The sequence below is a fragment of the Diabrotica virgifera genome, chromosome 5 (genome assembly GCF_917563875.1).
Source record: "Diabrotica virgifera virgifera chromosome 5, PGI_DIABVI_V3a".
NCBI lineage: Eukaryota > Metazoa > Arthropoda > Insecta > Coleoptera > Chrysomelidae > Diabrotica > Diabrotica virgifera.
This window is the reverse complement of record NC_065447.1, coordinates 146,416,149-146,441,035: the sequence shown is the minus strand read 5'-3', so window position 1 is coordinate 146,441,035 and position 24,887 is coordinate 146,416,149. Positions and strand designations below refer to the sequence as shown.

General features: G+C 33.8%; 1 protein-coding gene across 1 annotated transcript in view; it reads right to left on the bottom strand.

Annotated features, from left to right (window-relative positions):
* Window positions 1-8,949: 8,949 nt before the first annotated feature.
* The window catches only part of LOC126884470 (mediator of RNA polymerase II transcription subunit 25), a 170,145-nt gene continuing 154,207 nt past the window's right edge, over window positions 8,950-24,887 (bottom strand). The window contains exons 15-16 of the mRNA XM_050650405.1: window positions 24,601-24,729; window positions 8,950-9,156 (exon numbers count right to left, since the gene is read on the bottom strand). Of these exons, the coding sequence (XP_050506362.1) occupies window positions 9,007-9,156; window positions 24,601-24,729 (279 nt within the window). The 3' untranslated portion in view covers window positions 8,950-9,006. The remainder of the gene's footprint in view (window positions 9,157-24,600; window positions 24,730-24,887) is intronic.

The window sequence follows — 24,887 nt, the reverse complement described above, 5'->3', positions numbered from 1 at the left end:
CCGTGATTAAACACAAAAATAATGCAGCATTACAATGATTATATACATAAGATGTCTATTCCTAACCTACGTTTGATTCGTTGATATTTAGAATGCGCGTTTTTTCTAGCCAATCAAATACTCGTATTACGAACATTTGACGAAAACTTCGTCCATTTTGGCCATTTTTTAGAAGTGTCAAAGAGTCAAGTGACGGTTATTATTCAGGTCAGTATTTTGTGTACCTGTCATTTTGAAATTCGAATTCGACTTCCCTTGTGTTTCACAACGTTTTTGTGCATTATTTTGTGTTTTGGTTTAGAATTTAGTTCGTTAAAAGTTAGTCATTGGCGTGAGGAGACTAGAGACATTTGAGATGTACCGAAGAGTGCTAAAAATCTCATGAGTAGATAGAATAGCCAACGTGGAGGTAATGAGACTTACGCATAGGGAACGAGAAGAACTAACAAATAAGAAGAACACTGAGATATATGGGACATGTGATGAGAGATGTATATCTAATACTCCAGGTCATTATGCAAAAAAAAAAGATCCATAGTAAGGAGACGTAACTCATGGCTGAAGAACCTTAGGAACTGGTTTGGATGTAATAACAATGAATTATTTAGAGCCGCGGTTTCAGAAATAAAGATCTCTCTGATGATTGCCAACTTCTGAAGCGGAGACAGCACCTAGAGAAGAAGATAATAACACAGTTTATGGATAGTTTTGTGTCATTTTTTTAATGTTTCCATATTTATAAATTTAATTAACAATATTGTTTACTTTTTAATTTTATTCCCCTTTATAAAAAATACCTACATGTTAACATATTGTGTAAAAATCAAATCTACTAAATTACTAATTAGTTTAATTCCACAAGCTTTTCACCTATGGCGAAGTACGATTCTGGCATCTGTCAGATTCGTCAATAATTACATGAAATAAGTCTCGACACACCCAATACAGTATGTGACGTCATAATTAATGACGCACTGAAAAATGATCATGAGAACAAGAATACCTAACTTTTTATTTGCGTACACGTTAGCGTGTACCTAGACACAGCGAAACTAAACTGACATAACATAAAGAAATTAGCAGGATCTTCAAATTTAAGTTTTATTAAGTTTGAAAAGTAGACACAAGAATGAATTTAATTAATATGAAATTAAATTAATAAATAATAACTTTGTAACATTTAAAACTGACATCTCCAGAGTTGCCAATTTTACGTTTTTTAAACAATTTTAGATACTTTTTTGAAAATTCCAGGCGGGACCTGTTTTGAATATTGGACAATAATTTTTCCTGAATCATTTCAGGATCTAAAATACGAGCCAAAAAAGCAAACAGTTTCGATTTTTTTAAATTTTTCAAATTATTAATTTATTAATTTTCAAAGATTATTAATTTCAAATTATTTAACAAAATTTGAAAAAAATAGAAACTGCTTTTTAACTCCTAACAGAGACATCTGTTCTGACAAAAACAATTATACAGGGTGATTCATTAAGAATGTCCAATCTCTGATGAGTTGTAGATTCTAGACCTCAAAATATTAAGATTTAATCTGAATCACGTAAATAAAATGCGCGTTACTGAGTTATTACAGGGTGTTTTATTTAAAAATTTAATAACTACGTTTACCCAATGCTTTAAAAGTATTTTACATATCCTTGTCTTACGTGGCAGAAAATTTAGGTACTGTACATCCTACTAAAATTATGATAAACAAACGTTTCTGGCTTCTACACAGAGGCGTACTACATGAGAGAGTGAATGGTTTACCCTTCCCAAATTCTACGCCACTGCCGCAATTGCTATTTTAGCGCAATATTTCGATTCTCCAATACTTTCTATGTAAATAATACAATAATACACTGCTCTTCATTCGCAACGTTAATAAAGTTATTAGTTTTCGAGCTATTTGAATTTGAAAATGAAACGCTATTTTTATTTTATTACAGCTATTTTTATTAATATATTGTATTGTGCCCCTTGATTTTTAACTTCAAATATCTCGAAAATTAATGATTTTATCGGTACGAATGAAGAATAATGTTTACATAGAAAGTATTGGAGAATCGAAAAATTGCACTAAAATAGTAATCCCACCAGTGGCGTAGAATGTGGGAAGAGTCAACCATTCACTTTCTGACAAGTATGATATAGTGCGGCAGATTCGGTGCAAATATTATAAGAATTGTGCATTTAATGATAGAAGCATATTTGGACCGCATTATACATATAAAGGTTCAAAATTAGATACGCGGCCATCTCAGATTTTACCTTTTACAAGAATGCTGCGACGGGCATTCAAAATGGCGACGATACATATATGTGACTAATATTTGCTAATAGCACGATAACTTTTGAACGAAAAGTCCGACTTCAAACAAATTTGGTATGGTTCTTTTTTTGATGTATAAAGAGGTCTTGAACCAGAAGAATCGCTTACCAGAGTTGCGTTTTTCCTGATTTTTGATGTAAAATAATATGTTGTTTATGTTTTCAATTCTTTCACCTTGTAGAGGTACCTATATATAAATTTTTAAAAAGGTAATACCGGCGTTGAAAAGGGCGTAAAAATATTTTTTAAGAAATATTTTTAACTCTTTAGTTGCGTTAATTATCAATTCATAAATGCATAACGTATCTTCACATGTACCTATGAACCTATGTGCGGCAGATTCGTGCAAATAGTATAAGAATTATTGTACATTTAATGGTAGAAGCATATAATTTGGACCACACATATACTACACATCCAAAGATTCAAATTTAGATACGAGGCCATCTCAGATTTTGTCTTTCAACAAAAATGGCGATCATTCAAAATAAATTTGCCGCACATATATAGTACATGTGAAGATACGTTATGCATTTATTAAATGGTAAGTAACATAACTAAAAAGTTCAAAATATATCCTAAAAAGTATGTTTACGCTCTTTTCAATGCCGGTATTACCTTTTTGAAAAATTAATATATACAGGGTGAAAGAGTGAAAAAACAGCAACATATTTTTACCAAAAAAAAAAAACAGTAAAAACACAACTTCTGGTAAACCTATTCTTCCGGTTCAAGATCTCGATCTTAGTCATCAAAAATAGAACATTGATGCCAAATTTGGCTGAAATCGGACTTTTCGTTCAAAAGTTATCGTGCTATTAGCAGAGACATGTAAGAGCATAGACTTGGCTAGAGATATGCCACTCAATGCATCGGGGTGTAACGTCGACATAGGCTTGAGTGGTCTAGCCATCTTTGTCAGTCACATGCGCGGGATCGTTTGGTTAAAAGAGATAGATAGACCACCGATCGACTGTTTCCATGCTGTTTCCGCGTTAGGCTTTTTTGGCGAGTATGCCGAGTCTACGCTTAATATGTCAATGGCTATTAGTCACATATAAGTTTAGTTGCCATTTTGAATGCCTCAATTTTTGCAAAAGGCAAAATCTGAGATGGCCTTATATCTAAATTTGAACCTTATATATGTAGTATATGTGGTCCAAGTTATATGCTTCTACCATTAAATGCACAATAATTCTTATAATATTTGCACGAATCTGTCGCACATAGGTACATGTGAAGATACGTTATGCATTTATTAAATGGTTATTACCATAATTAAAAAATTCAAAATATTTCCTAAAAAATATTTTTACGGTCGTTTCAATGGCGGTATTAACTTTTTGAAAAATTAATAAAAACAGGGTGAAAGAATTGAAAAAAAATTAACATATTTTTACATAAAAACCTAGAAAAGCACAACTTTTGGTTAAACGATTCTTCCCGTTCAAGACCTCGATCTTATACATCAAAAAGAGAACCTATATACCAAATTTGGTTGAAATCGGACGTCTCGTTCAAAAGTTATCGTGCTATTAGTCACATATGTATAGTCGCCATTTTGAAAGCCCGCCATTTTTGTAAAAGGGAAAATCTGAGATGGCCTCATATCTAAATTTGAACCTTTATATGTGTAGTAAATGTGGTTCAAATTATATGCTTATATGCTTCTTTTCATGAGCATTTTTCAGTGCGTCACAAATGATAGGAAAAAAGGTAAGTCCGTGATAATATACATTTTAGTGACATGACATTTTAGTTAAATCTGACAGTTGTCACATTTTATTTGCAATTTTGCATAAAATCAAATCAATTGTGTTTATTGCATTTATAAAATGATATTTTCTTTGATTTGTATAGTCTTATAAATTGTTCAGATTATATTCGTAGATATATTATATAATTCGCAAATTATTTTATTTTCGATTATGGTACCATCTATTGACAACTAGAGTAAATGTTATAAATCTCGCTGACGAAATGTAATCACCGACGTGCGTTTTTTTCTGTCAGATACAATTTATTGCGTTAGAAAGAAATCGAAAAACTGTGACGCACTGAAAGATCCTCATGAGGAAAAGCATATCATTAAATACACAATTGTTTCACATATCGGCTGCACTAATAAGGATATGTCAAATACTTTTAAAGTACATACTGGATACAAATAGTTAATATTCATGTAATAGGGATGGTTGATTTAAAAAATGTATGTATCCAGTACCTACTTTAAAAGTATTTTAAATATCCTTATCACACTTGTCAAAAGTGTAGGTAATGTACAGCCACAGTGTACAGCTTACTAATTTATGTTAAATAAACGTTTTTGGCTACTACCAGAGGCATACGGGGGAAAGTGAATATTGACCCTTCACAAATTCTACGCTACTGATGGAATTGCTATTTTAGCATAATTTTTAGATTCTACAATACTATCTATTTAAATAATATACTCTTCATTCGTAAGGATAAAATCATTAGTTTTCGAGATATTTGAAGTTAAAAATGAAAGAGCGCAATACATATTAATCATATAGGTAATCGTAATAGCTGTCCCGTTTAATTTTCAACTTCGAGATATCTCGAAAACTGACTTTATCGTTACGAATAAAGAGTATATTATTTACCTAGAAAGTAATGGAGAATCGAAATATTGTGCTAGAATAACAATTCCGCCAGTGGCGTATAATTTGGAAAGGGTAAACCATTCACTCTCCTCTGTCGTACGCCTCTGGTAGTGACCAGAAACGTTTGTTTATCATAATTTAGTAGGGTGTACGGTAATTATACTTTCTGAAAAGTATGACAAGGATATGTCAAATGGTTTTAAAGTACTAAAATTGAAAGTTACTATGTTCCGTAGATTACTATTTCCGTAGAAAAAAAGATTTCCAATACTGTAGATGAAATTTTTTATACAGGGGTATACAAAGAGTGAAAGAGTAAGTGAGAATTGAATTGGAATAATTGAAAATTTAAATTGAAAACAGAGTATTTAGTTAACAGATAAGTTAAGCACCAACTATACAGGGTGTAACGAAAATACAGGTCATAAATTAAACCACATATTCTGAGACCAAAAATAGTTCGAATGAACCTAATTTACATTAGTACAAATATGCACATAAAAAAAGTTACAGCCCTTTGAAGTTACAAAATGAAAATCGATTTTTTAGAATATATCGAAAACTATTAGAGATTTTTTATTGAAAATGGACATGTGGCATTCTTATGGCAGGAACATCTTAAAAAAGAATTATAGTGAAATTTGTGCACCCCATAAAAATTTTATGGGGGTTTTGTTCCCTTAAACCCCCCCAAACTTTTGTGTACGTTCCAATTAAATTATTATTGTGGTACCATTAGTTAAATTCAATATTTCTAAAACTTTTTTGCCTCTTAGTATTTTTTTGATAAGGCAGCTTTTATCGAGTTGCGGCTTCTTTTTTAATATGTTTCAAAAATTTTTTAAAATATTGTGTTTAACTAATGTTACTACAATAATAATTAAATTGGAACGTACACAAAAGTTTGGGGGGGTTTAAAGGAACAAAACCCCCATAAAATTTTTATGGGGTGTCCAAATTTCACTATAATTTTTTCTTAAGATACTACTACCATAAGAATGCCACATGTCTATTTTTAATAAAAGATCTCTAATAGTTTTCGATATATTGGAAAAAATCGATTTTCACTTTGTAACTTCAAAGGGCTGTAACTTTTTTTATGTGCACATTTGTACTAAGGTAAGTTAGGTTCAATCGAACTATTTTTGGTCCCAGAATATGTGATTAAATTTATGACCTGTATTTTTGTTACACCCTGTGTAAAAAAATAGTAAAACAAAACAGAAAATTTAAAAATTAATAAAATCAAGAGACATTGGAGTGAAATAATTATTATTTGAAATAACAAACATGCGATGTTTATAACGTTACAACGAAAACAAGTGACGTGGCATACATGTTGTATATTTTTCAACTTTCCTTTGTTTTGTACACCAGTGCTAAGATATTGTTTTTCCGTTAAATTGGCATTGGTTGTTCATTCGTAATTAAATAAACCTACTAGCCAAATTCGCTTATATCTTTGTCCCCATCATAGGAATATGATACGATCCAACTGCTTTACTTTTCTTTATTTTTGTTTATAGTGCTTGAACTGCTTCATTCTGTCTTATTTTGATCAAAATTGCTGTTACTATTTACTTTGAATCTACTGACTGTTAACCTATTAGGTTAATAAACTATAAAAAATTTCCAGCATCTTTTAACATCCTTTTTGTTAATTAGTATTTTATTATTTCCTTTCAAATTAAAATTAGAAATATGCGATATAATGCAATTAAAAAGTTTTTTAACCGTCAACCACTGACATGCGGTATGCCATACCCCGCCGACAATATATTTTGTTGTAAAACTTGTTTTATAAAAGATTCCTAGAAAACCATCTATGTACAGCTGGTTCCAAAAAAAAACTGATACGACTCTTAAAGAGTATTTTGTAGAACATTGAGCAGTGTATTTTGAAGGATAAATACTTATTATAAAAATTATTTACATGCTGTCACTGTCACTGCCAAATCTTAAAATTTGTCAGAAAACCTATTGTGTTCCACGGTTCTTAGACATTACTAATAAAGTCTAATAACCGTGATTCTGTTCAACCTCAAAAAAATGGCTGTTAGTTTGTTTATTTTATTATTTGTCTGTCATAATAAATATAATAAAATGTCAGACCAATCATACACTGCTCAAAATGATCAAATCTTACTAAGAGTCGTAACAGTTTTTTTAGGAACCAGGTATCAGTGATAACCCATATTGCGCCTGTGGTGGAATGGGAGATCTACAGCACCTCATATTGGAGTGTGGACTGTACAGACAAAATTTTAAAGTAATGTATGAAAAGTTAATTGATCTAAATTGTCCTTTACCTGTCAATTTAAACGAAATTCTTTTTCCAAAAAATAAGCAGACGTTACAATGTCTTTACGAATATGTAACGTCCTGTAAATTTAAATTTTAAATAGGCTTAGATAATAAAATTATAACATTGTAAAAATATCACACAAAATTGAAAACTCTGTAAATTTAGATAATAAGTAGGCTTAGATATTAACTTAAAATTGTTATTGTAATACCATACAAAAAAACACAAATAGTCTGGCTAATTGGCTCTGTCAAAGCCATTAATAAAAAAAAGGAACCAGCTGTACCTTCAAGTGGTGTTTAATTGTACCCTGCTCCCAACCTCTGCAGTTTTAGTATGGTCTAGTCTTTTAGCTACGTTGACGTAAAGTTTTCTTGCGGTATCACATACTAAATGTCAGTGTTTATATTTAGATAGTTAAAAGCAGTCCATTCAGCATTCTTTAGCTATTAGTATGGCAGCAGGTTCATCCAGTTGTTCTACTTTCAATATTATTTTTACTATTTTTTAGTTACCAATGCTATTTTTTTTGTAATTCAGTTCTAAAGAATTTTGTAAGAACCTCCACAATTTTTGAAGTAAAAACTTCTTTAGGGACGTTGTGCGATTTTTGAATAGGGGAAAAAGCATTGAATTCGCGACCGTCATCGCTTATGCTATATATCATTTGTATGTATATGTTACCCGCCAAACCCGATTTCAGGACAAACTAGTTTGGCCTAGGCCAAACTAGTTTGTCCTAACCGCATTAGGATAAACTAGTATAGCCTAGGCCAAACTAGTTTATAGTGATATAAAGACGCACACTTCAGGCCAAACTAGTTTATCCTGATATAATAAAAATTCACACTTCAGGATAAACTAGCACGGCCTTCTTCTTCTTGTAGTGCCTATCCGTTTCGGATGTTGACGACCATCATGGCAATCTCTACTTTTCACACTGCTGCTCTGAAAAGACTTGTAGTGGTTGTGTTGAACCACGTACGTAGATTTTTCTAGGTCTTTTTTAGATGCGTCTGTAAATACGATATGATGATTTTTAAAATAATTTTCTATGTCTGAATTAAACATATTTCTCGAGCGCAAAACGCGAGCTGCATCGTGACCATCATCGCTTCGACGAAATAAATATTTGAAGTGAAAACTTCTTGAGGGACGTTGTGCACTTTTTGGATGGAGAAAAAGTATTTAATTAGCGACCGTCATCGCTTCGACGAAATAAATTTTTGAATTGAAAATTTCTTTAGGGACGTTGTGCACTTCTTGGATGGGAGAAAAAGTATTGAATTTTCGACCGTTATCACTTCGCTGAAATAAATTTTGTACATATATAAATTATGTGTATGTATACATAAATAGCATAGGGCATACGCATTGCGTATATGATATAGGTATAGCACTTCTTTTTGGATGGGGAAAAAGCATTCAGCTCGCAATTTATATACTGTAAGAAGTTTTCACTTCTGTCGGCACTCGCACGAGTGCCTTCAATTTTTTTTAAATATGCATGCTTTCATAATTTTCTTGAAAAATAAATTCTACAACAGTGTGAAGAATCATTCCGTATTTGGTATAAAAAACAAATACAGATAGCCAACGGTATAACATACCGCATATCAGTATCCGTTCTAAAACGTTCTAAAACATCCACTTCAGTAGTTAAGGGTTAAGTAAAATTACAAAAATAATAATAGTTATTTTATTAAAATTTATAAAGTATATACGTATAAATAAATACATTCTTAAATAATGTTATTGAAATCGAAATTTCCAACTTCATCAAATGTGTTTTGCTGCGAGCCAGATGGATTTTGCATCTGTTGGCCCATTTGATTCCTAGGACCATTCCCTCCCATTGGGGCGACGTTTATAAGCTGTCGATACTGAGGTTGCTGCAAATAATACAAGTATTATAATCTCATGCCTAATACAGACAACAAAATATTTGAATTATTTCACTACCATACACTCATTGACACTATAGTAATGCTAGTGAGAGTGGTAATGAATTGATCTGGGGCTTAGAAGATTGTGGGCCCGAAATAGATCCTAAGACCCCGTTCTCATGACAAGCACTTAACTGCCTTTTGATAACGCGCGATTACAACTACATACATTTTACTTGAGGCCGTTCACGTATCAAAGGGCGTTTAATGACTTAAAACGCCCGTTAGCATGTGAACTGTCTCAAGTAAGATGTATGTAGTTGTAATCGCGCGTTATCAAAACGCGCGTTAAGCACCTGTCATGTGAACGGGCTCTAATGCCCGATTTCACCAACGATACCTAAACAGTTGCCTTATTAAGTAATTCTTATCAATAGGAACTTCCTAAGTCAATACTTAAGAACAATAGCGTTTCACAACTAAAAGAACTGCTTATCTAGGAAATTCTTTCCTAGGTATTAATTCGGGTAGGTTTGAACTATTTTTGATGAATAAAAAGAAGAATAAGATGACATTACCTTACTTTTTCGATTATTTGTCATTATTGTTTGTTTGCCAAGTTGGTTTCAGTTTTGTACTGTTATAGTTATTTTATTTAGAATTTAGTTAAACTACATTCGCTCTCGCGAGATTTTTTTTGACACTGACGTTAGTAATTTCTTTTTTGAAAAATTCAGTTGTCAGAAGTGACTGGAGATTACTACAAAACCAACGCACCTGCTCATATCCAATATTATTAATAGTAAACAGACATAAAAATAACATAAACCTTACGCCAATCAATATTTATTTATTTAAACCATTATAATGTATTGATAGCAAATGAGAAAATTATTTATTGTAAAAAATAAAAATATTTTGTAGAAATAAACTTCACAAAATTTTATGAGATTAGTAGACACTCCCACTATTTCTAATAATTCTTCTTTTTTTAATGAAAGATTAAGTTGATTTGAGTTGATTTTAGCAGTTAATAGTGTGAGGTAGGAATTTTTGTGTTGTACGTTTCCTATTCCGAATGTCTCAAAAAAAATCTCGCGAGAGCGAATGTAGTATATTTGTGAATTAGGTTTGTTAAGTTTTGTATGTTATTTGTATAGTGTAGGAAACAGAGGTTGAACCTTGCAAAATGAACACAAGTCCGGTTTTATTTTTCTTCCATTATATCAAGGGGTGCTTATTATAAGACTAACTTTTTCTGAAAAAAATTCGCCCCGGAACCCCCCTTTTCACCCCTTTAAAGGGGGTAATTTGTGATTTTTACGGAACGTAGCCCTTCCTGTACCTTTTACAAAAAATTTTGTTTATAGAAATGTGAAGAGGACTATATTTTCTACGATTTATTTCCCGACAGCATATGTCTATCATCCACCGTTTAGCGGGGGTGGCGCCCCAAAGTTGACAAGTTTTTAAAAAAGACGTTTTTAAAAAAAATATATTTTTCCCTAACTGTAACGAAAATTAAGAAGAAATCCTCTACGGCAATTATTCACAAATAAGTGACTGATTCTTTGGTATAGGTTTCACTTAAGGATAATTGCCCTATTTTTAATACAGGGTGTTACATTTTAAAAAACCCCTTTTTATACCATATGAACCGTTTATGCTAGAGTGAAAAGACTTTCAGCGATTACCCATGTACTGGTGCTATTTACAAATTTGTATAATACACCCCCATTTTTCCCCGGAACCACCCCAAAAAAAATAAGAATTAATAAATAAAGTGATTTTCTTGGAATGCTTCACACACAATGCCCATTAATAATATGCTTCATATATCATTTATATCATTTTGTGCACGTTATTATTACCCATGCATGGACACCAAAAGCGATTTCCTAGTGCAACCCCTGTAGCAAAAAAAAATAAATAAATTAGGGGGTTGAATTTTTTTTTGTGTTTTGCTTTTTGATCCGTATGGGCATATGCTTCATCAATAGTGCTTTTCAAAAATATATATGGTTATTGCAACATCCCTGCGGAAACCACTCCTATTCTTGAAAATATACTGCAGAAACTACCCCTATCTCTGGGCGAGGATGTTTTTACGATTTTATCATTACCTATGCATTCTTTTTAAACAAAACCTATACAAGGTTAAAGACCACTATTTACTCTAAAAATTAGGTCCTATTCATTTTTTTCGTATAAGCAACCGTTAGGGTACAGTGGCGCCGTAAACCTCATATATGCTTTGGGGGGCTCCAGTTTTTGTTTTTTTTTCGTCATCTGTTCGTTTTATTGAAACAACACAGTGTAACCTACAAATTATGACCTATGCACATTTTACAATCTTTGCGCCCCAAAGCCACAGTGGTGGCCCAAAATCAATTTTTGCATATTTTCGCCACCTACACGCATTTTATTGCATTAATGCTACCTTAATAGCACAATATTTACCCTTAAGTGGTCGCTAAGCAGTGGCGGATTCAGGGAGGGGTGATGGGGGTGATCACCTCCCCCCTCTCAAACCAAGTGATATTATATTCAAAGATTATAAAAATATTCATTTATTTTTATAGAAATACTTATATTATATTATTATTATCATAAGAATGGCGTACATTTTATGCTTTACCGACAGTGGAGGATCCAGCATCGTTAAGAGGGGGGTGCCGATTGGCTAAATTTCTATAAAAATGAAAGAATATTTTTATAATCTTTGAATATAATATCACTTGGTTTGAGAGGAGGGGAGGTGATCACCCCCATCACCCCTCCCTGGATCCCCCACTGCTTAGCGACCACCTAAGCGTAAATATTGTGCTATTAAGGTAGCATTAATGCAATAAAATGCGTGTAGGTGGCGAAAATATGCAAAAATTGATTTTGGGCCACCACTGTGGCTTTGGGGCGCAAATATTGTAAAATGTGCATAAGTCATAATTTGTAGGTTACACTGTGTTGTTTTATTTTACATAAGTACTTTATCAATAAAACGAACAGATGACAAAAAAAAAAACAAAAACTGGAGCCCGCCAAAGCATATATGAGGTTTACGGCGCCACTGTGCCGTAACAGTTGCTTATACGAAAAAAATGAATAGGACCTAATTTTTAGAGTAAATAGTGGTTTTTAACCTTGTATAAGTTTTGTTTAAAAAGAATGCATAGGTAACGAGAAAATCGTAAAAACATGCTCGCCAAGGGATAGGGGTAGTTTCTGCAGTATATTTTCAAGGATAGGGGTGGTTTCCGCAGGGATGTTGCAATAACCATATATATTTTTGAAAAGCACTATTGATGAAGCATTTGCCCACATGGATCAAAAAGCAAAAAACAAAAAAAAATTTCAACCCCCTATTTTATTTTTTTTTTGGCTTCAGGGGTTGCACTAGGAAATCGCTTTTGGTGTCCATGCATGGGTAATAATAACGTGCACAAAATGATATATGAAGCATATTAATAAAGGGCATTGTGTGTGAAGGATTCGAAGAATTATTTATTTATTAATTTTATTAATTCTTATTAACTTTATTTATTAATTCTTCTTTTTTTTTGGGTGGTTCCGGGGAAAAAATGGGGGTGCATTATACAAATTTGTAAATAGCACCAGTACATGGGTAATCGCTAAAACTTTTTTTACTCTAGCATAAACGGTTCAGATGGTATAAAAAGGGTTTTTTTTAAAATGTAACACCCTGTAACTAAAAAAAGGGCAATTACCTTTAAGTAAACCCTATACCAAAAAATCAATCAATTATTTTTGAATAATTCCCGTAGGATTTCTTCTTAATTTCCGTTACAGTTAGGGAAAAGTATATATTTTTTAAAAACATCTTTTTTAAAAACTTGTCAACTTTGGGGCGCCACCCCCGCTAAACGGTGGATGATAGACAGATGCTGTCGGGAAATAAATCGTAGAAAATATAGTCCTCTTCATATTTCTATAAAAGAAATTTTTTGTAAAAGGTACAGGAAGGGCTACGTTCCGCAAAAATCACAAATTACCCCCTTTGAAGGGGTGAAAAGGGGGATTCCGGGGCGAATTTTTTTCAGAAAAAGTTGGTCTTATGATAAGCACCCCTTGATATACCAGAAAAAAATAAAACCGGACTTGTGTCCATTTTGCAAGGTTCAATCTTTGTTTCCTACACTATGTATATGTACAGTGAAATTGAGGAAAAGAAAAGAGTTGTAAATTTCAGAATTTCGAAAAATTAAAGTTAGTTGAAATGTCATTAATGAAATAATTTTAAAATAAATATCTTGAAAATTGCTTCTTTTATTATTAATTTTTAATGACACACTTTTAGTGTTATCATGAATGGGTTTTTGAAACACAACACTAGTTTGTTAGGTAGTATGTAGGTAGACTACATAATTTTGTCAAGAGACCTGTAAAAAAACTCCCAAAGGATTTTCTATATTTTCCAATACATATTAGGTCTGGATCCCGCGTATGAAAAAAAAGTTGATTAATAGCAAGCTGAAAATTTGTTAATAGCTTAAGGGTGTCTAGTCGGATAAACTTTGATATATGGGAACACTGTAACAGGGGCAGTTTTAATTGTGGAACAGGTTAAAAATTTGGAACGGTCAAAACACGAAAATGGCACATTTATTTTGTCCGACAGAACAGACATAAACTCTCCGAACAGAGATTAAACTCTCATGCAAAAATCAGACTGCTATTTATCACGTGTCATAATTCCTGTCATTTGACATATTCTACATGTTCCACTCATTAAAACGCCAAGTTGGTGATAAATAGCAGTCTGATTTTTGCATCAGAATTTAATCTCTGTTCGGAGAGTTTAAGTCTGTTCTGTCGGACAAAATACATGTGCCGTTTTAGTGGTCTGACCGTTCCAAATTTTTAACCTGTTCCACAGTTAAAACTTCCCCTGTTCTAGTGTTCCCATATATCAATGTTTGTCCGACTAGACACCCTTAAGCTAATAACAAATTTTCAGCTTGCTATTAATCAACTTTTTTTTCATACGCGGGATCCAGACCTATATTATATTAATAATATAAAAGAAAATACAAAATTACAACTAATACACCTAATATTACGGAATAAGAGAAAAATTAAGGTAAGAAGCAAATTATTGACAAACGTCACAAGTACATTAGTCAAAATTGTAAAAATATAACCCGACTGTCAACGATAAGTAATACCTAAAGTTTAGGGAGAACGAAAACCGTATCCTACCGTAAGGTAAAGCTTAAGCGGTTTAGGCAATTCTTATCGTATGGTGAAATCCGTTTTAGGAAATACCTAAACCCACTTAGGTAATTCTTAAATATTTAGGTATCGTTAATGAAATCGGGCTTAAGTCACCTGAAAGGGTGTGTCAGTTCAGCTCGGAAACCAAATGAGCTTATTATTATTTTTTAGTGGAAGAATATTGCAATTACTGCGAAGAACACCGTGGATTCAGGGCTAACAGGTCTTGTACTAAAATCTGTTTTGTTCAAAGCAGATCATAGAAAAGAAGACAGTCAAAAATCAGGAAGTATACGTAACTTTTATTGACCTGCAAAAGGTCTACGAAACGTTAATAAAATCATTTTTGGTTAAATTGTGGCTTATTTCCCATTTAGAATAGTTGTCTACGATACAGTGCTAATAACAAAATTTTGGAAAGCACTTCTAGACAGAATAGGGATCCCTATCACCTGGATTAGATCTGACGAAAGAGCTACGTCAAGGTCGCTGAATGTCTCCAGTACTATTTAAAATATATTCAGTAACCGCCACGCCACTAGACACACGGGTACATTGAGCTAATCCAGTCCTTGAATCTTCACTTGTTGCACTTTACTTCTATGTATAGTGACGACTAGAGCGTCAGAAAATATATAGAAACCAATATAAACAAGACAGAGACAGGAAAATCTAACTGATTCTGACGGAAACATCATCTTAGATAAACAGAGTAAATTTAGAACGAGGAAAGAATATCTAGAAAATCTATTTGAAGACCAAAGAGATAACACCTTTGAGCTAGAAGAAGAGGTAAATGATGGACCAAAAATATTACAGGAGGAAGTTTATTCTGCCAGAAAATAGCTAAAGGATGGCAAAGCAGCAGGTCCCGATAATATACAAGAACTACTCAAACTGATGGACAACGAATCAATAGCAATAATCACAAAGATATTCAACTCTGGACAAATACCAACAAAATGGCTGAAGTCTGAGTTTATTGCACTTATAAAAAAACCAGGAGCCAAAAAGTGCGAAGAATACCGTACGATAAGCCTGATGAGTCATCTCCTAAAATTGTTCCTAAAGGTAATCCATACGAGAATTTACAAGCTATGTGAAAGTCAAATTTCGCCCAACCAGTTCGGGTTCATAAATGCTGTTGGTTTGTTTTCAACTGAAAGAATATTTATCGAAGCTTTGCACGAAACTGAAAAAGGTATTCTACTAAACGGGTACCGGCTAAATAATATCAGGTATACAGGTGAGACCATAGTATTTGCGGACAACCTAGAAGACCTACAATTCCTCATGGACAAAATCACGTATTACAGTCAACAATATGGACTCAATATAAACGTAAAGAAAACAAAGCTTATGATCGTCAGCAAGAAAAAAAATATCAAAGGGGCAACTCTATATCAACCAAACCCTGTAGAAAGAGTGAGGCACTACAACTACCTCGGCACCATAATACATGAAAAATGGACCAATAACCAAGAAATAAGAGCGCGCAACGGAAAAGCTAGATCAATCTTCAACCGTATGGGGACGTTTTTCAAGAGCCACAAACTCCTCTTGGTATAAAAGTAAGAATGCTGAGATGTTACGTCATCTCTGTCCATTTTTATAGTATTGAATCATGGACCTTGAACGAGGATATGTGCCGAAAATTGGAAGCATTTGAGATGTGGCTATATCGGAGAATTCTTAAAATCCCATGGACTGATCGGGTCACAAATGAGGAGGTTCTTAGAAGAATGGGGAAGAACCGAGAAGTACTAACCACCATCAAATCTCGAAAGTTGGAATATTTTGGACACATTATGCGAAATGAATCCAGATATGCCCTCCTACAAGCCATCCTGCAAGGAAAAATATTTGAAAAGCGAGGTCCAGGAAGAAGAAGAACATCCTGGTTAAAGAACCTCAGAACCTGGTTCAACACAATATCTGTGCAGCTTTTCCGCGTTGCTGCAGATAAAGTGAAGATTGCCATCATGATCGCCAACATTCGTCACGGATAGGCACATCAAGAAGAAAAGAATATAAACAAACAATATAAACATAGAAAGTTTACTGTTTATAGAACAGCTGTTTTTGAAGTTTTTATTTGAAGTTTATAGTTGTAATTGTGTTAAAGTTGTAAAATTTATAAAGTATTGTAATATTGTTGGAGTTTGAATAAAGTTTTTTTTAAGCAGAGAATCAATACTATTAATTAATGTATATTTTGTAGGGAAAAACAATTACATTGCATAGTTTCATGACAGCCACATGACATGACAGATGAAAGTCACAGGTGAAAACGGGTCGGATTAGCCCAAGCCTAGAAATTAGACACGTACTTGGAAAAGAAAGTGCCGTTGTATGGGAATATAATTGAATACGTTGGCAATGTACAGAAAACACTGGCGAAATAGACTGGGGAAGGTCGAGGATCAACTAGGGCTGCTAACACCACAGATGATACTACAATTTGCATATGATCAGGCCGTCATAGCAAACGATAAGGATTAAGAAAGGTATGGAGTATATGATAAGAAAGTTGGCAAAATAATATCAGAAATGGGGACTAATACTTAATACCGAAAAAACCGAATCTCAGCATTGGAACAGACACAGAAAAATTTTTGACTAGATAACAAGGGAATAGAGACTGTTGATGAATACAAATGTGTAGGAACAATATTCAATCGAGAAGGAACAGATGACCAAGAAATTAATACCAGAAAAATACAAGCCAGAAAAGCTATAGGATACCTTAACGAAATTCTTTGGAATAAGAATATAACAAAGAAAAGAAAGTTTAAAATCTATGAAACTGTGGTGAAAAGTATGCTACTATACGGATATGAAACGTGGCGAGTAATAAAAGGAAGCAGAAAATTACTAGACAGTTGTCATACTGGTGACATCCATCTAGGCGTGATGACGTAATCGATAATTTTTTTAAATGAGAATAGGGGTCGTGTGATAGCTCATTTGAAAGGGTATTCAATTTTCTATCCAATAATATAAACATTAACATAATTATTTATACAGGGTTTTTTAAAAAAATATTAATTAAATTAATTGAGACAAAAAGAAGAGTGTATGTAATTTATTTAATTCAAAATACGTTTTACTGTTGTCAGAAAACAGGAAAAAATATTTATTTGACAAATAAATATTGTTTTTCGCTTAAATTCAATGTTAAAGCTGCCACCCACCTGCCTCTTAGAAGTTACATTTCGTTTAAGCGAAAATCAATGTTAATTTGTCAAATAAAGTTTTTTTCTGTTTTCTGACAACAGTAAAATGTATTTAGAATTAAATAAATTACATACATCCATCTTTTTGTGTCAATTAATTTGATAAAAACAATTTTTTTGAACATCCTGTATAAATAATTTTGTTAATGTTTATATTACTGAATAGAGAATTGAATACCCTTTCAAATGAGCTATCATATGACCCCTATTCTCATTTAAAAAAATCATATATTACGTCATCACGCCCAGATTGATGACGTCACTAGTATGACATATGCCAAAAAATTGTAATTTAAAATTAAAAATCGACCTGTTTCGGGTTTTTCCTCAAAGTCGCCGGTTTACGAAATAATGAATTTATGCGTTACTTTATGTACACTGTGGGCCGAAATAAAGGAGTACATTTTTTAGTTAAAAATAACTTTTTTGTTTTTTGGGCGATTTCATTTCTTTTTGTAGGGCTAATAGTCTAACATGTCCTCAGCATGACTGCAAATTTGGAAGCAAAAATAACGTACAGAACACTTCAGTAAAAAGGAAATTTTTCAAAATTACCGGATTCGCAAAATATCATTTTTTTATTTAAATAATGTTCAGTACACGCCTTCGCCACAAAATTTAAAAAATAATCCCGAATTTGTAAAAGATCATTTTTTACTTAATTTAGGAAATCTTATTCTATTACTTTTCTAATATGTTCACCAGAACGAAACCCTCTTAACAGTGAATTACATCGTTTCCATCATTTTTGCCTCATATTAGCAGTAATTTTTATTAAATGTCTTAAGAATTTATCAAACTCTCAAATATGTCAATTTTACTTAGTAAGCCATGCCTGCTTAGGTTGCCATGGAATTTGTTTGACATTTATAGTTAAATAAGTAAATGGGCCAGTTCCTAATGCCACTTTTAAGCAAAGAAGAGATAATGTTAATTAAATATTACCGTAAAAAATATAATTAGGGTGCAAGAAAAATTGTAAATGCATTTCCTGAGAAAAATTGGTATATTGGAACGATAGGAAAGTTTTTAAGACATCTAAGAGAAACCCATAGTCTATTGAACATAAAAGTGGAAAAGGGAGGAAGCGAAGCTCAAGACCTAAAGAAAATATTGCTAGAGTAAGGGTTGTTTTAGTAAATTTGCAACCTGGCCAACCTGTTGGATCAAGAAAAATAGCAAAAGAAACTAGGATTTCCCGCAGATCAGTTAAAAGAATCATTAAAGAAGATTGCCAGTATTTAAAAAAGTTTACTGTCAAAGACTTACTGCCAATGTAAGAGAAAAACGACTGGAAATATGTAATTTGCTACTAAGAAGATTCCGCTCTGATGAAGACATTAGAAAAATATGGTTTTCAGATGAAAAAATGTTTTATTTGCGGCCTCCTAAAAATACCCAAAATAATAGAATGTACTCTGACGTTAATTTAAGAGACAAATTCCTCTAGAGCATCTTTTAATTGAAAAAAGTAATTTCTCAAAAGGTGTAACAATAGTCTCTGTTGCAGTAATCATGTTGGGAAAATTTCGTCTGCTCTTTTGTTGATGCCGAGGTAAAACTTAATTCAGAAACATATCAAGAACAAATCTTGCAGCACCTATTACCTGAAATAGAAGAAGTATGTTATGGTTACACTTTCCAGCAGGATGGTGCTCATTCGCACACTTCCTACAATACAAGGATATTCTTGAGTGAAAATTGCCCGGACTATATTGAGCCCGCGATGTGGCCACCTAACAGCCCAGGATTAAATCCGGTTGACAAATTTTCGAACAAAATTTGTATGACGAACAACAATTTGAAACCATCTAACAGCTCAAAGAAAGATTGCAGTTTGTTTGGAATAATTTTGAACAGGGTATAATAAATGAGGCTAGCAATTTATGGTGCAGACGACTTCAAGAAGTGGTAAATAATAATGGTGGCCACATTCATATTTTAGTCTGTTTTAAAATTATTGAACTGTTTTCATAAAAATGTGTTATTTGTTAAAATGTTATATTTTCCTAATTTAATAAAAAATTATATTTTGCGAATCCGGTAATTTTGCAAAATTTCCTTTTTACTGAAGTTTTCTGGATAGTTAACCTACCAAAAGAGCATATCAGTTTAATTTTAGCTAAGACAGTTTTCATTTGCAACGAGCTCAAATGCACTGTTACATACATTTTTTTATAAGTCCGACCCTGCACGTTATTTTTGCTTCCAAATTTGCAGACATGTTAGGCTATTAGCCCTGCAAAAAGAAATTAAATCGCCCAAAAAACAAAAAAGATATTTTCAACTAAAAAATGTACTCCTTTATTTTGACCCACAGTGTATATGTCTTATATAATATATTATACGAAAAATTAATAAATATGTTTGTTTTAATATCTTCTTCTTCTCGTCTTCTACGGCACTACAGCCCAAATTGAGCCTTGGCCTCCTTTATTTTTTGCCTCCACCCTTGCCTGTCTGTGGCTGCTCTTCTCCATACACGGACTCCTAAAAGGGCTTGTGCGTCGCTGTTTACTGTGTCTTCCCAGCGCTTTCGTGGCTTCCCAACCGGTCTCTTTCCTTGCATTCTAGCATTCAGTGCTCGTTTTGGTAGCCTATCCTCTCCCATTCTTATCACATGTCCGGCCCATTGCAATCTTTGTAATCTAATGAAGTCTGACAGGGGCGTTTCCTTATAAAGTTGATAAAGCTCGTTGTTGTATCGACTTCTGAAGATTCCGTTTTCCCTCACAGGTCCTAGTATTCTCCTAAGTACTTTCCTTTCGAATGTGTCGAGTTTGTTTTTTGATGTTTCTTTCAGCACCCAGACTTCACTGCCATAGCATGTTATTGGCCGAATTAAGGTTTTATAGATTCTCATCTTTGTATTTCGGTGGACACTTTTTGACCGAAATATATGGGAGAGGGCAAAATAAGCTCTGTTTGCCTGCGTTATTCTCTTCCTTATTTCTCCATCTTCTGATCCGTCGGCATATATTTCTACTCCCAGGTATGTAAACTTTTCAACCGTTTCAATGTCATCTTCATGTATAATGTTTTCTGGGACTATATTTCTTCTCGTCTGAGTCATTATTTTTGTTTTTTCTGTGTTAATTTCCAGACCTAGCATTTTTGTTTGTGTTTTTAACTCTGCATATGTTTCCTGTGCTCCTGTTGATGTTCTACTCATAATATTAATATCATCAGCATAAGCGGCCAGTTGAACCGTTCGGTTGGTCAGTAGATTTCCTCGTCCAGTTTGCATTTGCCTAACCGCATACTCCAGTGCCAGGTTAAACAATGTTGGGGCCAGCCCATCTCCCTGTTTTAGTCCCTGCGAAATGTTAAAAAAGTCTGTCCGGTGGTTTTGTATTCGTACACATGCCTGAGTTTCATCCATTGTGGCTTTAATGAGTCTTATTAACTTGTGTGGTATTGCCAATTCAGCCAATATATAGTATAGTTTGTTCCTTTTGACTGAGTCGTATGCCTGTTTGAAGTCTACAAACACGTTGTGAACATCAATATCGTGTTCCCATGCTTTGCTCAAGATCTGTTTTACTGTGAATATTTGATCCAGTGTCGATCTTCCCCGTCGGAAGCCCGTCTGATACTCTCCAATAATATTTTCTGCTAGTGGTTGGAGCCGCTGGTTTATAATATACGTGAGGACTTTATATGCTGTACATAGTAGAGAGATTCCACGGTAGTTTTTGCACTGGAGTTTGTCTCCTTTTTTATAGATCGGGCATACTATACTTTTCTTCCAGTCGTCGGGTATTTTCTCTTCTTGCCATACGTCTCTGATGAGCGCGTGGATGTGACTTGCTAGGTGGTCGCCACCTACCTTATATAGTTCTGCTGGTATTTCATCGACTCCCGGAGCTTTATTGTTTTTCTGGGCCTTAATGGCTTCGAAAACTTCCTCTATGGTTGGAGCTTCTACTCCATTCTCTTCTACGTAGATCATACCCATTTCATCTTCCATGTCTACTTGAGTTCCAAGTAGTGTCTGAAAATAATGCTTCCAGGTTTCTGTGACTTTCTGTTGGTCACTGATTATTTGCCCACTTTCATCTTTACATAGACTTGTTTGAGGTTTATACCCACTTTTTATCTTTTTTAGGTATTCGTAAGCCCCTCTAATTTCGTTATTTTTGAAATGTTCTTCCATTTTTTCTATTTGTCCATTTTCATAGGCTCTCTTTTTATTTCTACATGTCTTGTCTGCTTTCCGTCTTGCGACTTCAAATAATGTTCGTCTTTCCCGTGTTCTTCTTGTTATGTACATTTTGTGCGCTTCATTTCTTTCCTCGATTGCTTGTCTGCACTCGTCATCAAACCATGCTGCTCTTCTCTCCTTTTTCTTGTTTCCCAGGGTGGACGCTGCTGCTGTCAGTACTGCTGTTTTGATATTAGTCCATTTGCCCTCTAAGGAGTGCAGTTCTAGCGTCCTTAACTCATTTGCGACTTCTTGTTCGAACTTCTCTTCACATTCCTGAATCTTCAGTTTTTCCAGGTCCAGTTTGTTTGTTCTTTGTTGTCTTTCGTTTCTTTTGCTGTTAACTCTGCATCTAAATTTGGTTTGTACTAAAAGATGGTCTGATCCACAGCATGCTCCTCGTCGTGTTCTCACATCGGAGATACTACTGGCTGCCCTTTTGTCTATCAGCACATGGTCAATTTGATTGGTTGTGATTCCATCTGGTGAAATCCATGTCATTTTGTGTATGCCTTTATGTGGGAAGCATGTGGAACTTATAACCATGTTTTTAGTGGTGGCAAAATTTATCAAAAACTCCCCATTCTCGCTTGTTTCATTGTGCAGAGAGTGTTTTCCTATTGTGCCATAGAACTGCGGTTCCTTGCCTATTTTAGCATTCATATCACCCATTATAATCTTGATGTCATTTTTTGGCGCATTATCATATACTATCTCCAGCTGTTGGTAAAAGCTTTCCTTTGTATGTTGCTCTTGATCTTCTGTTGGACAGTGAATGTTTATCATTGTTAGGTTGAAGAAGTGGGTGCGAATTCTCAACTTACATATCCTTTCACTGACTGCCTGGAAGTCGATGATTTTTGACTTAAAATCATTATCCACCACAAATGCGACTCCACATTCTTTGCTTCCTTGTTCCTTCCCACTATATAGAATTGTGTGCGTTTTAGTGTCCCTGACACCTTTCCCCAGCCATCTCGTCTCTTGAAGAGCAGTAATCATGATCTTATATCTTTTTAGTTCTTGCAGAAGTGCGGTTTGAGCTCCTGGTCTATTTAGCGTCCTCACATTCCAGTTTCCAAATGCATAGTCCATGTTTCGTAGCTTGAGTCGTTTCCGAAAGTTCCGTCCTGTATTCCGAGGCAAATGTTCAGGTTTCGTAACAGTGTGTTTTTTCCGGGAGTGGGTTGTCAGCCCACTGCCCAACCTTCCTCCTTTATCCGGGCTTAGGACCGGCAGTGGTGACTCCTGAGCTACTCGATTCACCCATTTGTCACCACAGGCGGAGTTGTGTTAATTAAATGTTGTGTTAATGTTAATTAAATATTACCGTAAAAAATATAATTAGGGTGCAAGAAAAATTGTAAATGCATTTCCTGAGAAAAATTGGTATATTGGAACGATAGGAAAGTTTTTAAGACATCTAAGAGAAACCCATAGTCTATTGAACATAAAAGTGGAAAAGGGAGGAAGCGAAGCTCAAGACCTAAAGAAAATATTGCTAGAGTAAGGGTTGTTTTAGTAAATTTGCAACCTGGCCAACCTGTTGGATCAAGAAAAATAGCAAAAGAAACTAGGATTTCCCGCAGATCAGTTAAAAGAATCATTAAAGAAGATTGCCAGTATTTAAAAAAGTTTACTGTCAAAGACTTACTGCCAATGTAAGAGAAAAACGACTGGAAATATGTAATTTGCTACTAAGAAGATTCCGCTCTGATGAAGACATTAGAAAAATATGGTTTTCAGATGAAAAAATGTTTTATTTGCGGCCTCCTAAAAATACCCAAAATAATAGAATGTACTCTGACGTTAATTTAAGAGACAAATTCCTCTAGAGCATCTTTTAATTGAAAAAAGTAATTTCTCAAAAGGTGTAACAATAGTCTCTGTTGCAGTAATCATGTTGGGAAAATTTCGTCTGCTCTTTTGTTGATGCCGAGGTAAAACTTAATTCAGAAACATATCAAGAACAAATCTTGCAGCACCTATTACCTGAAATAGAAGAAGTATGTTATGGTTACACTTTCCAGCAGGATGGTGCTCATTCGCACACTTCCTACAATACAAGGATATTCTTGAGTGAAAATTGCCCGGACTATATTGAGCCCGCGATGTGGCCACCTAACAGCCCAGGATTAAATCCGGTTGACAAATTTTCGAACAAAATTTGTATGACGAACAACAATTTGAAACCATCTAACAGCTCAAAGAAAGATTGCAGTTTGTTTGGAATAATTTTGAACAGGGTATAATAAATGAGGCTAGCAATTTATGGTGCAGACGACTTCAAGAAGTGGTAAATAATAATGGTGGCCACATTCATATTTTAGTCTGTTTTAAAATTATTGAACTGTTTTCATAAAAATGTGTTATTTGTTAAAATGTTATATTTTCCTAATTTAATAAAAAATTATATTTTGCGAATCCGGTAATTTTGCAAAATTTCCTTTTTACTGAAGTTTTCTGGATAGTTAACCTACCAAAAGAGCATATCAGTTTAATTTTAGCTAAGACAGTTTTCATTTGCAACGAGCTCAAATGCACTGTTACATACATTTTTTTATAAGTCCGACCCTGCACGTTATTTTTGATTCCAAATTTGCAGTCATGTTGAGGACATGTTAGGCTATTAGCCCTGCAAAAAGAAATTAAATCGCCAAAAAAAAAAAAATTAATTTCAACTAAAAAATGTACTCCTATATTTTGACCCACAGTGTATATGTCTTATATAATATATTATACGAAAAATTAATAAATATGTTTGTTTTAATATCTTACTTGCTGTAAAAGATGTCGTAGTCCAGGATTATTCGACATAACTGGTCTCATAAGTCTCTGTTGAGGTTGAGCGGTAGCTGCTTGTTGTGCTCCTTGCACGCCTTGGGTAGCTATCTGTTGTCTTTGTTGCTAAATAACAGAAAATCAAAATACATACATATAATTAAATTTTATTAATTGTTAAATTGTTTCGTTTGATGAGAGAGAACCAGTCCCCAATACCTATGGAAACAGGACCACCTATACTAGTGGCAGAAATAAGAGCAGCCATATCACTAAAAGAAGGT